The sequence below is a fragment of the Trichoplusia ni genome, chromosome 5, assembly GCF_003590095.1.
Source record: "Trichoplusia ni isolate ovarian cell line Hi5 chromosome 5, tn1, whole genome shotgun sequence".
Taxonomy (NCBI): domain Eukaryota; kingdom Metazoa; phylum Arthropoda; class Insecta; order Lepidoptera; family Noctuidae; genus Trichoplusia; species Trichoplusia ni.
The window spans coordinates 3,616,543-3,633,064 of NC_039482.1; the positions used below are offsets into that span (position 1 = coordinate 3,616,543).

At 36.3% G+C, this 16,522-nt stretch overlaps 1 protein-coding gene and 1 long non-coding RNA gene across 3 annotated transcripts in view; one reads left to right on the forward strand and one right to left on the reverse strand.

The window, feature by feature from the left end:
* The window catches only part of LOC113494106 (serine protease inhibitor dipetalogastin), a 63,657-nt gene extending 49,216 nt beyond the window's left edge, over positions 1 to 14,441 (forward strand). The window contains exons 3-12 of the mRNA XM_026872255.1: positions 7,383 to 7,523; positions 8,246 to 8,393; positions 8,825 to 8,986; positions 9,447 to 9,590; positions 10,295 to 10,459; positions 10,807 to 10,971; positions 11,331 to 11,456; positions 11,939 to 12,115; positions 12,884 to 13,042; positions 13,493 to 14,441. Of these exons, the coding sequence (XP_026728056.1) occupies positions 7,383 to 7,523; positions 8,246 to 8,393; positions 8,825 to 8,986; positions 9,447 to 9,590; positions 10,295 to 10,459; positions 10,807 to 10,971; positions 11,331 to 11,456; positions 11,939 to 12,115; positions 12,884 to 13,042; positions 13,493 to 13,571 (1,466 nt within the window). The 3' untranslated portion in view covers positions 13,572 to 14,441. The remainder of the gene's footprint in view (positions 1 to 7,382; positions 7,524 to 8,245; positions 8,394 to 8,824; positions 8,987 to 9,446; positions 9,591 to 10,294; positions 10,460 to 10,806; positions 10,972 to 11,330; positions 11,457 to 11,938; positions 12,116 to 12,883; positions 13,043 to 13,492) is intronic.
* On the reverse strand, positions 14,429 to 16,501 carry LOC113494107. Of its 2 annotated transcripts, none has more exons than XR_003400629.1 (4): positions 16,124 to 16,501; positions 15,684 to 15,755; positions 15,244 to 15,413; positions 14,429 to 14,560 (listed from the first exon to the last, which is right to left on the reverse strand). It is a non-coding gene; the product is annotated as an uncharacterized LOC113494107 (long non-coding RNA). The 2 variants fall into 2 exon arrangements; XR_003400630.1 differs by having other exon boundaries at positions 15,281 to 15,413; positions 16,124 to 16,497.
* Positions 16,502 to 16,522: the final 21 nt, after the last annotated feature.

The window sequence follows — 16,522 nt, forward strand, 5'->3', positions numbered from 1 at the left end:
CACCGAGATTGCTCGGCGATTTCAATATTAAGATTTCTAACGACACTTTCCTTCACCGTTTCACACTGATGTCTTAAAACAATTAAACAACTTTTAAAAACCCGCCAACCCTACGATATCGTCATGCAACGCGCCAGCCGTGGGCGACTACATGCGCTGCAAGTCCACAACGTTCGCTTAAATTCAAATCTCCGCGCGCTTTAAATGTGATGCACGCGCCCAAGGTGAAAGACCCCAGTATTGTTCGCGAAAATGGTAATTTACGCTATTCAGCAATTTCTGGAGTCCTGGTACAACGGGACTTAGTTGTGATGTCATCGCTTACTGACATAATGGATTGTTGCTGTCCTTGTTTTGATACGCAGATTTGTTTGGTTTGTTCCTAGAATTAACATAACTGTGGGTTATGGTTTCCTAGTACTCGATACATATTTTGAAATGAATTGGTATTTAGGTGTGTATTTAAATGGTCTATATTGGTTCTGAGTACAGAATATATTTAATTCAATATAACGTGAAAATGAGCACGAAGGCTAATAAATTGGCTTGATAAGATTATACATAAACTTGTTTTATTTAGTGGTTTGTACGGAACCCTCAGTGTTACGAGTCCGAATTGAACTTGACCGGTTTGTCAGTGTATCATTGTTTAGGTAATTTTTTAACTACTTATATTTTTTATCCTATAGAATATCAAATCTTTGATTTCAGTATTTGACAGTAAGGCCGGAAATATGCAATTGCTCAAAAGCTTGTTAAGTATTAAAACCTCTTCCCATGGTTACACCCGAACGAAATCACAATCACACTTAAGCTCCGAAAGCGTTCCAAGAAAGAAAGAAAAGTGCATTCTCTGTAAGGAATTAAACTACGAAAATCCACTTGAGTATGTTTCTCACACCACATCAATTCAAAAGCATTTAACCTTAGGTACTTATCTGAAAAACCCCATAGAAATCTAGCAGAACCTAATTCCCACAGTAAAACGCCTCAAAAGTATTAGTATTCATCTGCAAACACTCACTTTCCACATAAGAGAGTGATTAGAAATCAAGACTTTACAATATACTACACAACCTCAACTTCTCCATTCACTTCTATTCCCAACGCATAAGGTCCATTTTAGGACGTAGTCATACCCACTGCGTTGTCAACTGTAAATCTTAACAACCTGTCTCTGACCGGTTGTGTATCGAAAAATTGAAAGTAATTACCACTTACTAATGTCTTGTATTAGTGATGTTTACATGAAACTAACAAACATTCATTTCTTGGGAAGGTTTTAGTCACAGAGCAACGGGTCTCTTGTATAGGAAATTTCAATTCTATGGGTTCTATGTGAATATTGCACGCATATCGGAATGGTATAGGAACTTGTGTGTTCCACAAATGCTTGTTCTGAGATTGGGTCTAGTGCATTTGTGTTGAAACCACCACGATACGGAAAAAATCCTTGGCTGTATAAAAAGGGGTATGAGAGTATATTCACATTTTTGAACGCCATTCATACCCTTGGGACTTATATTAAAATTTTTCGAGTTGAAAACTGAGAAAAAAATTACTTACTATTTTTCCAACGAAATGGTAAAAATCTTAATAAAGTTTGCGTGATTACTTTTGTATGACATGACTTATTTAGTTTTTACCCCGACTAGGCTTTTAAAAGACATTATGTTTTTAAAAGAATCATCACGGATTTAAAAAAATATCCTCAATTATGTATTCCACTGCTAAAGCTTAGCTAGTTGCCAAAATTTTGCCAAAATTAAAAAATACCTATCAAACCATTCCGAATAATTCAATATCACCTTCTTCTAAAATTAAAAATCACTTTTCGTTGCCTTTTTTTCTCCTGCATTAAATACTTAGGAATCTCATACCTCCAAGCTTAACAGATCTTCTTCGTCTATAAATAGACTAAACTGATTGATCTTCCTACTTTTGTCTGGATTTATAAAACGGGTTGCCTGAACTCGTTTGCCTCGTACTACTGTTGTTACGCTTACTGTACAATAATCCTGTTTTATTACTTTATACATGCGGTTATATTTATCCCTTGTTAGGTGCGATCAGGTGGCCGTTGTATTTTCAGCGTTCTGTATCCTGGAAATCCTAACCTTATTACTATATCTCAGCTCTATGTCTGTTTGTCACAAAGCTGTTTATTTTTTTGAATCTTGATACCAAGACAATCGAAATTTTCGCATATGGTGTATTTTTGTTGTTACTAACAAATAATAAATTTTAGAATCCAGGGTGTTACCGTCCCAAATATGACATTTAAGTTACCAGACTTTTTTGATTTTTTTTTCTTTATAGTATTAATTTGTACAGAACCCTCAGTGTCAGACTCGCATTTGACCGGTCTTTGTTATTTTTCTTGCATCGCTCTCATATCGCTTGAAGTAACTGCTATATTTATTTGCATAGTGCTAGATCTTAATCATGAAATTCTTTGGTATAGTTTTGCTTATAAACCGGTATGAGAATTTTTGTTTTATGGAATAATGTGGCTTTTCTTGCGTACTTTAATGATTATATTAACTATTTAATATTTGCAAAAAGCACTGAACAGATTATGCTGTGAATTCTTTATTAATTTTAATATTAGTATCTACTGTAAGAATTAAGATAACTGAAAACAGAGTTTATTTAAGAGTAACTCTTCTTAAAGCTTAGGCACTTTTTGCAATTAAAGAAATATTCTGATTTTTTATCAAATGTCAATATAGGTTTTTTCAAATATGCGGAATACTAGGTTATATCGCAAAAGATGAAAATTTGGAAAAAAACAGAAGCGGGTAAACTAGAATTATTAATAATCCCTTCAAACAAGCAATTTCACTGGGAAGTATAAAATTCTCATACCCATCAACAGACATGACAAATCCACCAGAACTGGGTCAGTTCTGCAAATGAAATATGGCTCTTCACGACTTCCCGAACCCATTTTGAAGCTACAGAATTAATGGTCTGAAAAATGACCCACTCATCTCTCCTGTCAGGACCGTTAGTTAATAAATCTGAAAATCGAAGGCTAAATGTCTGGGTTTCATTTGTAGATAATTCGTTGAGAATTTTTAATTAACATGGTTGATTGGTTTCGATATTTCATGTTTGGGGGGAGGGGTCTAAGTGAGATTTCCTTGTTGTGATTTTCGGAAATTATGCTTTTATTTTGATACTTTTCTTTGGAAATTTTGCAAGTATTCTAAAGGAAAATTGACAGTCTCATGATCTTTTATCTACATATCTTTATTTTACTTTATTTTGAGCGTTTGAGATTGTCGTTAAATAAATACCGCATTGCTTCCCACGCGGTTTTTGATTTGGTAAAGATTATGCTTGCTGATTTTAAATATTTCGAGGATCAATCCATAAATAAGTATTGTTTGATACAGATACTGGATGTATGACTGCATAAAATACTGTTATTATTATCACTTGACTTGACTTGATTTGACTATCTTGACTTGACTATCAAAACTAGCTTAGATTCCCAGCTCAAAATATAATTTCCAAATTTTAAACCGTATTTGAAATATAGTTACTTCTTATTTGTCATCATTGTTGAATGATCTTTAAATTAATATTATCCTAAATCATTTCATTTTCCGAACTGTATTTCTACGTTATTGATTGTCTATTTAATTTTTAACCAAAATTAGAGGTTTGGTATCTTTATGTAAGTGACATGAAAGTTTATGAAAATCCCGTCGATACAAGGATAAAGTCAATCAATCAATTATTATATGGTTGGCGTTCGATTGAAGAACTTTGATTTCGCCTATATATGCTTCCAAACTAGTGGTTCTCGGTGAACAAGATTTGAATATTTATGAAACCGTCGGCCATAGAAATATTCATTTAATTTCATAAGTGCGAACAGCTGAGAAACTAATTGCAAGATATATCGACTTGAGACCACCTTGCTTTTATGTTATACTGTCTAGTACATCCAGTACAAATCAAGTATTATTTTATGCGGCTTTTATATAACCAATTAGAACCGTCATTTATTTCGCTTTTACGAAGTCGTAACTGCAATTAGATGTCGGTTATTTTTCGTTATTTCTTTAACTTTTATGAATTTATCCCTCTTGCTGATCGTTAAGAGTTTAGTATTTAATTCAATTATTTGAATCTGGATAAAAATAGAATTTTTATACCTACATGCGATGACTTATTAACCTAATTCTTACTTCACAATGACGGTGCAAAAACTTTTATAACTGCTTACTAGGGTATCATAAACGTGATTGTAAATCGAACAACGTATAATAAACGGACAAAGGCGCATAATAATTAAGAGTTGCTCCACTTCTCAGACTTGTTTTTATACGCATCTGCTAGACTGATGAAGCTGTATACAAATTATTTGATAACTAATAAAAGTATACTGCTCAGTGCTTATGATGGCCTAGTACTCGCTGACGGCTATTTATTAAAGAAATAATTGGCAATGAACGGCTGTGCTATTTTCAATTAACTCTCATTCAGTTTTTTTTAATTGTTCTTTATCATGATTCATGGAGTTTTAATTAAAACTTCTGTTCACCCTTTTCTTTAGGATTGTGTGGGGTATAGACATAGATTTCATGTTCATAGGTCAAGTAATAAAGGAAAGGATATTTCTATATTTCTTTAAATCCATTTTTTTTAACTATGGCCATAAAACCTAGGAGAAAATGCACCTACAGATGTTATTTTGTTTTGCCATAACTGAGAATAAATGCTTTATTTCTTCTTTACATGTTTTAAAAATATATGTAATAAATATATATAAAATAAATTAAATTAGTAATTGCATCAAGCAACAAAATGACAAAGATAAAAATAAATCATCATCTTTATTTTTGAACTACATCTCTTTAAATTCTAATCTTGTGGCACAATATTTAACTCTCGATGTTTCTAGAACATACTAGTTCAATAGTAAGAACTTGACCTCGTTACGACCCTTGGTATTGCAGCTGCATACTGCAGGCTCGTCAATCGGGATGTGACCCATTTGGACCTCAAGGGCGAGCGTACGTGGCGTAAGATCTATTTCATTGTGGACTATTCCGATGTAAGATTAAATGAGTTGCTACTGGTTTTGAGAACAATATTACGAGTCAGATTGCTTTGATTGGTTGGTGTCATAATTAGTACTTTTTTTTTAATTAAATATAATATAATATATATATATAATGTTGGACAATATTCACACAACGCCATCTAGTCTCAAATTAAGCAGAGCTTGTGTTATGAGTACTAGACAACTGATAAACATACTTATATATTTCTAAATACATACATATTATAGATAAATTACACCCAGACACAGAACAAATGATCGTGCTCATCACACAAACATTTGTCCTGGGTGGGAATCGAACCCACGACCTCCGGTATAGCAGTCAGGGTCACTAACCACTTGACCAACAGGCCAGCCAAATGGACTTGGAATCAGAGAAAACGTAAATTAAAAGCATATTATGTATATTATTAGACTCCAATACTTTGGAGCTAAATGATGTTTTCTGTACAAAACGGTTTTTGACAAAAAAAAAAATAAGTAGTTCGTCATATAGTTTACCTGAAAATATTTAATAGTACGTGTTTTTCATTTCATCACATTTAAAAGTTAGGAAGATTATAAGCTCAAATTAAAAGCACTTTAGATGATGAAATGTATGGTAATTGGGGAAAGAGTCTGACTGATGTCACACGAGATTTTGTTTCGCTGTGTCCCCTTCAATTTTGTTCACGAAATTAAAAAATAATACACGTATCCGATATTTTTTGAAAATCTGTCTGACGACTAAACAGTTTTTTTGCGAAATACTCTATTATTTGACAACATTTTGCTGATATGTCCTTATATTTCAATAATTCAACAATCTCTATCATTATCATCTTGAATAATAGACCGAACATTACCAAATCCTTTTCTCCGAACGTTTTTTATGCAACAAGCTTTATCTGGGAGATAAGTACGGGTTGTTGGGCCGCGGTTTGTGCTAATGGACTTGCCTAGTCGTTGGCCAGCCCGCGGCGTTTGGTAACAGAGGGGTTCCGAAGTTAGCGGGTTTGAGTTGATTCATGGGTTGCGGGTTGCGGGTTATTTTGGTGTCGTCTGTGTTATTGAATTAATGGTAAACGAAATTTATGTTCTACGAATTTGAATAGAATTTAAAGTAGTTTTTATCTAGTACTTATTTATTTTTAAAAAGAAGTTAATTTGTCCGGATTGAAAATCATCAAATGACGCTTCCTGCTTTGGGTTGAGTAGAATTGACCTGACCTTTACTAATAAAAATCCCACTTTTTTGCGTTTTGTGTACATGGGCAGCGGTAACTCTTTTGAACAAACAAACGCACTGAGCTATTGGGCTTCATCGAGCTTGCTGAAATCTCTTTGAGGCGTGCATGAACGAACACGCTGTCCGGCACGGAAAGTAGTTATTTATCTTAACGCAGTATTACTATTGAAAAGAAGCTCGTCAAATCTGTTTTCTGTTTCTGATCCCATTGAAATTTATCACTATCCAACATAACGAATTTCTTGTAACCATCGGGCACGTATTACTTAGAGATTGCTAATAAAGAGATATTTATTAACCCTCGCAATCTCTACTTCTTGAAACTCATTATCTAGTGCCTCTAAATTCAGTGATGATCGCCTTCTAGCTACTAGAATTTATGTCTATCCTTTTATAGACATAATGGCTATTATTTCACCATAGCCGCTAGTTTAGTGGCCCTGCAGGTTGCACCGCATATTTTATTCGCGACGCCTTATCTGACTGCCGTACTGCAGAGATTCAGTTTAACCGAACTATCTCGGGAATTCCAACAGCCCTTTATTTTATTGTCTGCACCCGAGCTGTTGAGGAATAGAGGATAAATGTTGATGACAATATTTCTTTTGAAATATTTTTTTTATTTTTCCTCATTGTATTATTTCTTGCAATAATTTATAGTTGTAGCCTAAAATCTGAAAAAAAGAAACTAAGCATGATACATTCAGTGTTGTGTCCTATAATACGTAGCCGGTTTAAGTCTATACCCATTTAAATTCCTCAAAAGGATTAAAAAAGTCTTCAGATTTATTTCACATTTCACTATGTAACGATCTAAATCTCTTCACCTTACCGCGTAATTGATGCACACACAGGCCTATGTGTCCATCTAACACAGCTGTTCTTACACACCTTTAATTTAAAGCATTTCGGCTTCCTAAGAGTGATTATTTACACTATTTTCAGCAACTGATGATAACTTTATATTCAGTTTTCTTTCCAAGGCTGTATTAGTGATCGAACTCATCTTTGATTTGTCAGTCCACGTACCACGACGCTATTTGATCTTAACTTACCATATAATACTTGTTACAGCCGCTTCATGGTGCGAAGGTGCTCGGGACGCCACGTGCCCAAGGATCTGTGGACCGTCGCTACAGAGCGAGCCAGTCTGCGCGACCGACGGATACATTTACCCCTCACTCTGTGAGATGAGGAAGAAGACTTGTGGAAAAGGTATGATGGATTAAATGATGTTGATAATATGAGAGTAGTCCGTCGTAGTCACCGGCTTTGACTGGTCGTATAGCTAAGTACCACCACGAAAAACATAATGTGCGGGTCGTGTCGCGGGTCCGATCCCCACGTGTTGATCCGTATCCTCATTCGTGTGATCCAAGAACGCTTGTTCTGATTTTGCCAGTTTTGTCTATAGAAGTAAAAGATTGGACTGGTGACTGGAATCATTATTTTGAAAACGCACGTAAGGGGTAAAATTCTATTTTATCATTTTTATTTTATACTAGCTGTTGCCCGCGACTTCGTCCGCGTGGTTAGAAGATATAAGTTATAATTTATACCTGCCTTCTATCTATCTTGTAGGATTCAGTCAGCGTTTGCAATGTAAGCGCAAAAAATGTGTTTTTTTACGACCTCACATAGAAACCTCAAAAATTGTAGCCTATGTGTTATTCTGATGTAAAAGCTATATTCTGGTAAAGTTTCATTCAAATCCATTCAGTAGTTTTTACGTGAAAGAGTAACAAACATCCATACATCCATACTTACAAACTTTCGTCTTTATAATAGTAGTAGGATAACTAACTTAAAAATTTTGGTACAAAAAAATGATCCTTATTTTGATAGTAACTATTACATCATTTAACAATGATCCTTAGTTTGTTTTTGTATCAATGGAATTTTCTCAAATGATCAATATCAATATTGAAATGTTTCAGGAGTCAGGCTAGCTCCAGATCAGACGTCATGCTCCCGCGCACAAGGTTCTAAGTGCGAACACAGATGTACTTCCGAAAGGGATCCCGTCTGCGGAACAAATGGAAGGACCTACCTCAACAGGTGTATGCTGCAGGTTGAGATCTGCCGGTGAGGATACCAAAGATGTTTTTAATCAATTCTAATCTTTAACTCCCATTTGATTAGAGACTAGTATAGGATATTTATGTTTTACAGCAAAAGGTCTAGATTTATATGTAACTGTTCATTCTCTATTTGTTGATCAAGGCCCGATTTTACACTTGGTCTGAACAGTGTTACTCGTTTGCAAGAAAGACATTTTTAAATGTCATTTATTTCCCTGCATAATTAAGTCATATTTAAATCACTGTTGTAATTTTTTCTTAATGATTATATTCGAAGTTTATCCTCTTTATATAGCGACAAACATAACATCAATTCTATTCACAAAAAGGTGTGAAGTTGAAGGACCTTACAATTCGTTGCCTTCTAAGAAAATTCTGCGTCTTTATTAATTAACCATTTTAACGTGTCTTATGATTTATATTTTCTAATTTCAGAGTTGGCATCGGTTTATCCCACTTGGGGGCGTGTAACAACATCAGCGCTCACCGAGAGAACTGCCCCGTGGACTGTTCCCAAGCCCCTCTCGATGGCCCCATCTGTGGGTCTGACGGCAATGTGTACAAGAGCACCTGCCAGATGAAACTCCTTACTTGCGGGTTGGTTACTTTTTGGTTATGTTGGCCTGGTACTTTTGATGTCATGGATAGTTCATATATTTGCCCTTGTGTGTTAAATGCTACTTGGTCGACCCTAACCTACCATTAAAATTTGTGAGTTCCGTAAGTTCTATTAGATCACAAAACCTAAGAACAAAATCATTATACTCCTAAAAATATACGGATAATTAATTAAAATACTGAAATTAATGAATTAATGGGACTTCTACCAAACAAATAAAAAATAAAACAAAAAGAAGGCAGGTCCCCTGCCCTGGCGTTACCTTTTTTTAATTTGGTGAAAGAATCCTACTGGACACCCATCTCCTGGGGATGGAACCGGATAGTATCAGACTCACAAAACACTTGAAAAAAGTATTTGACACATTTTCATCAATTGACGATGAAGTCAGCATAATATAAATCAATTGCATTATAAACTTTTTCTACGATTTTCCAGACAAGGCGTTGTACGAACGAACAAAAAGCATTGTCAAACAACTCGGCACTGCAGGGAGTCGTGTTGGCGCGTCGCCAGGCCGACCTGTGGCTCTGACGGAAAACTGTACGCCAACGCTTGTAGGATGAAGGCAAGCAACTGCGGGTGAGTAACTCTTATGTTGTAAGTCTTATGTTATTAGGGATTTTGGAATCCAATTGGACCGTTATCATACTTATCATGTGTGGGGTGTCTTTAAGCTATTTGTTAAACCCCCAGATACAAGGCCTGAATTCCTTAATGACCAGACACTCAGAAGCAAAGCAAATGATCGTGTTCATCACACATTCATTTGTCCTGAGTGTAAATCAAACCTCCTATATTATTATAGCAGTCAGGGCTAATTACCATAAGAACAACAACTTATGTAAAACGTTAAGTTCTATTTATCAGTAACAATGAAAGTTAGTCCATAATTTATTGGAAATCAAAATTAAGTAAAATAAAAATCGGTCAAGTGTGAGTTCGAAAAGTTACTGAGGGTTCCGTACGATAAGTTAAACAACAAAACGAAATAAAACAAACCAGCCATTGTTTAATAATTCTAGTGGTTCTTGAGACAGCCCGGTGACTGATGGGCGCACAGACTGCAGAGGCTTAGTAATAGGGGTCCGATTTTAAGCTTTTTATAAAGTCTAAAAATGGTCGTATCGAATCTTTTGTATTTAATTTTATATGACGCAACTGTTTATTTACTCACGCGTATTTATCGGTATTACCCGACTAGTTTCGGAAACAACCAGAGTTCTTAATATTTCATAATATAAATCTATTCATCAAATTTTTAATAACACCATTTCTGCTTTCAGTAAACACGTATTCGAAGTACCGATGGCGTTCTGCGTGTCTCAAGAGCGGACTTCAGGTGGAGAGTCATGTCCCAAAGACTGCATCGGTCAGAAGGAGAAGCTGGTCTGCGGCTCCGACGAGATGGTGTACAGGAACGAGTGTGAGATGAAGATGCTGAACTGCGGGTTCGTAAACTTCTTAATGTCGATCATAGCCTCGACTGGATGGATAGCTAAGTGGCATTGGTCAAGCGGCAAAATTCACTGGTCGCGATGTGTTGCAGGTTTATTCCACGCGAGAGTTTTTTTGGATGTCATGTGCATGTGTCTTGATTTTTTTGTGAAACAAGATTAATTTCCTTATAACGGGAGTTGTTTGTTTAAGAAAAGGCAATTTTTAGGAAAATTTAACCCAAGCCGGTGCTTTGTTAGAAATCAATGATTGCTCAAATTCTATGAACTGTGGTTAATAACAATACCAATTCTACTAACGTGTTGATATCTTTATCCTAAAATTGTTCAAACATCTCCAGAAGCGTCAGCAACCGCAAGATAGTCAAGAAGGTCGATATGGAGAAGTGTCGTGGCAAGATGAACAGGTGCATGAAGGTCAAGTGTCCCGCTGACCTTGACCCCGTCTGCGGTACCGACCAGAAAGTGTACACCAACCCTTGCTTCTTGAAGGTCGCTACTTGTCTGTGAGTATTTTTATGATTTTTCATACCATCATCATCAGCCCATATTCGTCCACTGCTGGACATAGGCCTCCCCAATTACACTTTGGATATAGTATGACAGTTTTAGGAGAAATGGAACTGAAATGAAATTATTTATTTTGCAAATAGGATAGACGTGATCACTTTCACATGTCATTTTTAAAGCTACCTGGAGTCGACATTTCCTAGCTACCCTTAGGAGAAAATTAGAAACAAACTCAGTTGTCATCTCCTCTTTTAAAGAACTTCCTTTTTGTTAGTTTATGTGTAAAGATTTTGTAAAATAGTGTTATGTGTATGTGTAAATAAATAGATTTTTAATATATTTCCTATCATTTCAGCAAGGGCATCCAACTCGCTCACTTTGGCAACTGCACCCTGCTACCGCGTTTCAAGGAAGATTGCCCTGATAACTGCGAGAATGTCGTTGAACAACCAGTCTGCGGTTCTGATGGAAATGTTTATAAGTAAGTCGATATGTGATTTCCTTTCTTCCAAAGAATTATTGTAGGACATTGGTTTATGACCCAGGACCCTTCTTTGAGATTTAAATTAAATCAATAATGCTAATTAAGAGGTGTGACGTCATCAAATCGCTCGATAACACGTAGTAAAAAATTGCAAAATTATTAGAATTTTGGACATGGTGTTGATTTTGAATCAACAAATAAAAAAAAAATCGGATAGTACAAAACGTGACACCATATTGCCGTTGCGGACTTCCGCACTAAAACCCAATGTGCGCGAAGTGAAGCGGCTTCGATTCCCACCCTGGACAAATGAGTCTTGTGTCTGGGTGTAATTTATCTATAATAATGTATGTATTTAGACATGTATAATTATGTTTACCAGTTGTCTAATACTGAAAATACAAGCTTCGCTTAGTTTGAGACTAGATGGCGTTTGTGTGAAAGTTGTGGGGATGATATTATTATACATTGTCGCGTAGGTCTGAGTGCGAGCTCCGTCGCGCGACGTGCGGGCAGCACGTGGTGGCGGTGGCGGCGGCGCACTGCCGCACCACGGCGCTGTGCCACGAGGCCTGCCCCGACACGCCCGCCTTCATCTGCGGCTCCGACAACCGCTTCTACAAGAACGAGTGCCTCATGAAGAAGGAGAACTGCGGGTACGTACACACCACATAAATAAACGCGGACAACATCACATACATTGTTCTGAATCCAAAGTAAGTAGCTAAAGCACTTGTGTTATTGAATTTAGGTACAACGAAGGTACCACAAACACTCACTCCGAGACAATATAGAAATGTGTTTTTTTACGATGACCCGACCGGGAATCGAACCCGGGACCTCAGAGCTAGCGAAACCTTGACAACGGTGCGTACGCCACTCGACCACGGAGGTCGTCAAATAAACATACAGTTGCCTGATCCAGGGGACCTACTATACCTGTCTATACCTAAGTTCTAAATGTAGTTTTGAAAGAGTTTTGGTTCATATAGTGTTTAAGTCTCACTACCGAGGAAATTCACTATACTTGTTATAATCTCAGACATGATTTTGACTGCACTGGTTGTCGAGTGGTCGAGGTCACTACGCCAAACCTATGTGCGTTACGTGTTGCGGGTTCAATCACGTAGTACAAGCTAGTCTAGGTGTATTTTTGCATGTGACTTGAATGTCTGTAAATCCCCCGCGACCATTGACCATTTTTTTATATATCAGTGCCCTCGACACAAGGATAATATTGTTCACTCTTCCAGACAGAGTAAGCCTTGATAAAATAATCATCCTTTTATATTGAATATTGTTCACACGACACACTTTTAGCCCTGACTTGATTTCATATTAAAATATTCTCTAACAAATCTCCAATAGACAAAGCTCCAAACAGGATACCAGGCGCGCATATTAACAAAGAGCTCTATTCACAGCAAGCACGTGTTCGTCGTCCCTCTGAAGCGTTGCCTGGCGCGCTTCCAGTACTCGGGCTGCGCTCGCGTCTGCTCGCCGGAGTACGACCCCGTCTGCGGTACTGACAACAAGACTTACTCAAACAAATGCTTCTTGGAGATGGAAAACTGCCGGTCTAGGTGAGTTGTTGAGGTTTATGCGAGCCTAGTACTTTTTGGAGACTGGTAATAAGAATAGAGAGATGACGATTTTTTTTTCTTTAGTGTCATCTTAATGTATAATAATGGATACGTATTTTTTTCATTTCACCGGCAAACATAAATTTATCAAATTACAGTGAATGAAACTGACGCGTGACGTCACGATTGTGTATAAATTTTATGAAATCGTTACGTCTTAAGCGCTTCCTAAACTTTAAAGCGGTTTTATTAAAAAAACTTAAATTAAAATTGATTTTTTGAAGTTAACACTATTTGCTATGATGTTATTATGTACTGAGTTAGCACTGAGCGCATTTTTGTTTTCGTTAGCATTTTTATCTGCAATAGTATTTGATGTTTAAAGAAAATAAAAAGTTTCAATAGTTATAAGCGAACTCAACATAATAACTTTTTTAATGTTTTTTACAGGAGCCTGGTACAATTGAAACATTTGGGCACATGCACGGAACCCATCGCCGAGGAGCCCAAGAACTATCTTTATCGATAAGCTAATCGATAAAAAGTCATATCGATACATCGCTTTCTTTCCGTAATCGTACTCTGGGAGGCGGAATCCCACTTTAGTGCCAACTTTTTATAAGTAAAAAATATAGATACTGTAAAATAATTTAAGCGACCAATCTTCTTCTTCCAATAATCGATAAATTTAAGTATTACTCGATCATGGTTTAATCGATTTTATGGATAAGGGTTTCACACTAAACAATCGCTTTCGTCTTCGTTTTGGGAATCGTGAAAATGTGGTATTAGGATTTTTCTGCTTCGTATAACTTAGTGTGTCATTCGTATTACCAAGAAAACAAGAATCGATTAAACTATGCATAAAAGAAACTAGTTCAGTACAAAAAAATTGAAATCTAATTCGGGAAAAAACATCCGGACTTCATCGCATTTTCTTTAGAATAATTAGTGATTTTAGAATTAATATTTGACTGTTTATTTATTCTATTTATTATCGCTACGTAGACTAAGAACACATTTTTTGTAAATAATTAGCGAATTTTTCATTTCTCTCTAAGGATTGATGCATTTATATGAAGACTTGTTTATTTAATATGACAATAAGGAATTTTAAATCGAATTGATCACTTTTGTATCTACCGCCTATACATAAAACATATAATAATTCATTTATTTTCACATTCATAAACAATCAATGACATAACACTAGGTTTACGTATTTATTTAATTTTAGTGTAATTGAAGAAAACCTATACTTGTTAATCATTTGGAATTGCATTCAATTTATCTAAAAACATTTAATATACTACATTTCAATAACATTTTTATACTCTATACTCATAATCAGCAGTGTATTGCCAAGTGTAATAAGAAACCATTAAAATGATTTTACAATTTTATTTATTTCATTTGCACGCTGTGCAGGATTCGTTTTCACTGTAACCATGTTTACTAAATTAATTGGGATCCGTATGTCTAGTTACAACGAAATGTCTTCTGTCATGGCGAGGTAAGCTAAAAAATTGAAAAAACATCAATTATATACCTACCACACTGAGAAACAAAAATCATTACAAAATCAAAATGTCAGAAAGAGAAAATATGCCATTCTACGCCGTGTATTACGCTCTTCAGTTTCCACAATCATAATATTACTATAGGACATAGTATTAGACCCTCTCAGCATGCTTTAATTGCTTAAAATAAACCTCTCTTTCTATGGTATGACGTGGAAATCCTCATGGTCACCCACCTACTCTGGGGTAGTATCAGAAGTATGGAGGAAGAGGGTAGTATCAGATTCTAACTGATTGACTAAACCTGAACCGCCTTGCAATGTCTCCCACATTTGGCCTGTATATGGAGATTTTCATCATTCATACACAACGCACCGACCGTCTAGTACCTACTCATGAAAATAGTCATTCGGACGTTTGACAGCTTTAACGGAGTGACGTCATTATAATTCTCTAACATTCAAGTCTTGTACGGGAAGGCGACCAGCCCTTTTTTTGTTAAGGCGGGGGAATCCTCATTGCCACCCAACCCTCGGAGGAGAAAATGGGTAGCGTCGGACTCTTACTGACTAAACCTGAACCGTCGTGCTACGTCACCCGCGTTTTTGTGTCGGTGTATGGCAATGCGTTGCAATCCTTCATACACATGGCGACCAGCCCTGACCAGCGGCACCTGATTACCGTTCAGCCTATTTGCTGCAATGTATCCATACAGAACCTCGCGACCAGCTCGATTGGGAAGCCGCATGGCTCGAAGTACACGGACAGCTCATCCACCAAACACTTGAATTTTGAACAGAACTCTTTCAGAGTTTCGAATTTCATTGCGTCGTGCCATTTCAATATACCGCCTGGAAAAATGAACTTACAGTAGAGCAGGCTGTTTTAAAAATATTCGAATTAGATTGAGAACCATGGGCTGAAAAAGGACCACCAATGTGATCAGAGGAAAGCCAGAGACTCGCTGCGTGCACACCACTACGCTAAGATAGTAAACAGCAATGGGTTTGAAATAATTTTTCGGTTTACTTTTTTTTGCATTTCCTACCGACGTTACCCTGACGTTACGGGAGAGTTCGCAATCAAATCATATGCCCATATTCAATGAAGTAATTACTTACAAACAACAACACCGTAGACGAATATCCACACAAATGCCATCTTATATTTGGCATGTATCTTTTATTTGCTGCCTGAAAAAAAGTTTAAACTTTAAATCGTAAGAAGTGTCATGTGAATGTAAGTTTGTTTTTTACGTTTTCACGCAAAGAATACTTAATTCATCATCATTAAACTTTGTACACATGTTCTTGGAGGGATAAGAAGTAACATAAGGATTCATTTAATCAACATAAATATTGTTATCAGATGAAAGCAGAGCTGCTAATGAAAATTAAATTAAAATATTGCGACATTTAGGATCTAAATCACCTCACAGTATCCTGTCTAAACGTTTCCCGTCTTAGAATAAGTCTATGAAAAAGTACCGACATAAAACAATTGGTCTGAACTTTGTATTTTGGAGTTTCACAATACAAGCTAAATTAGATAAAAATCTGACCTGCAAACTCCACGCCTTGCTGCCGCACTCCTGCCCTTTATCACACATCAACTTTGAAAATATCGCATTGGTAGCCCTTATTACAGTGGCCTTATATCTTGCTGTGAAGGCCCTATAACACTTGGTTCGAACCTGCAACCTATGAACATACACTTCCGTTCATTGAATCGCGAGGGCACCACGACATTATGGAATTACTCACCCAGTAAGGTTTACATCGTGAAATGATTCCATATTCCTAAGAATCGCTACATTTTCAATTATTACTGAAACTACGTTTTGGTGAATGACACGTTATGTTGACATTGACAGACATCGTATATTATACAGCCAATGAGGATATATGGATATTCAAACTCCTTTTAATATTGTATATGTGCTGTTCTCCGCGTCTCGGCA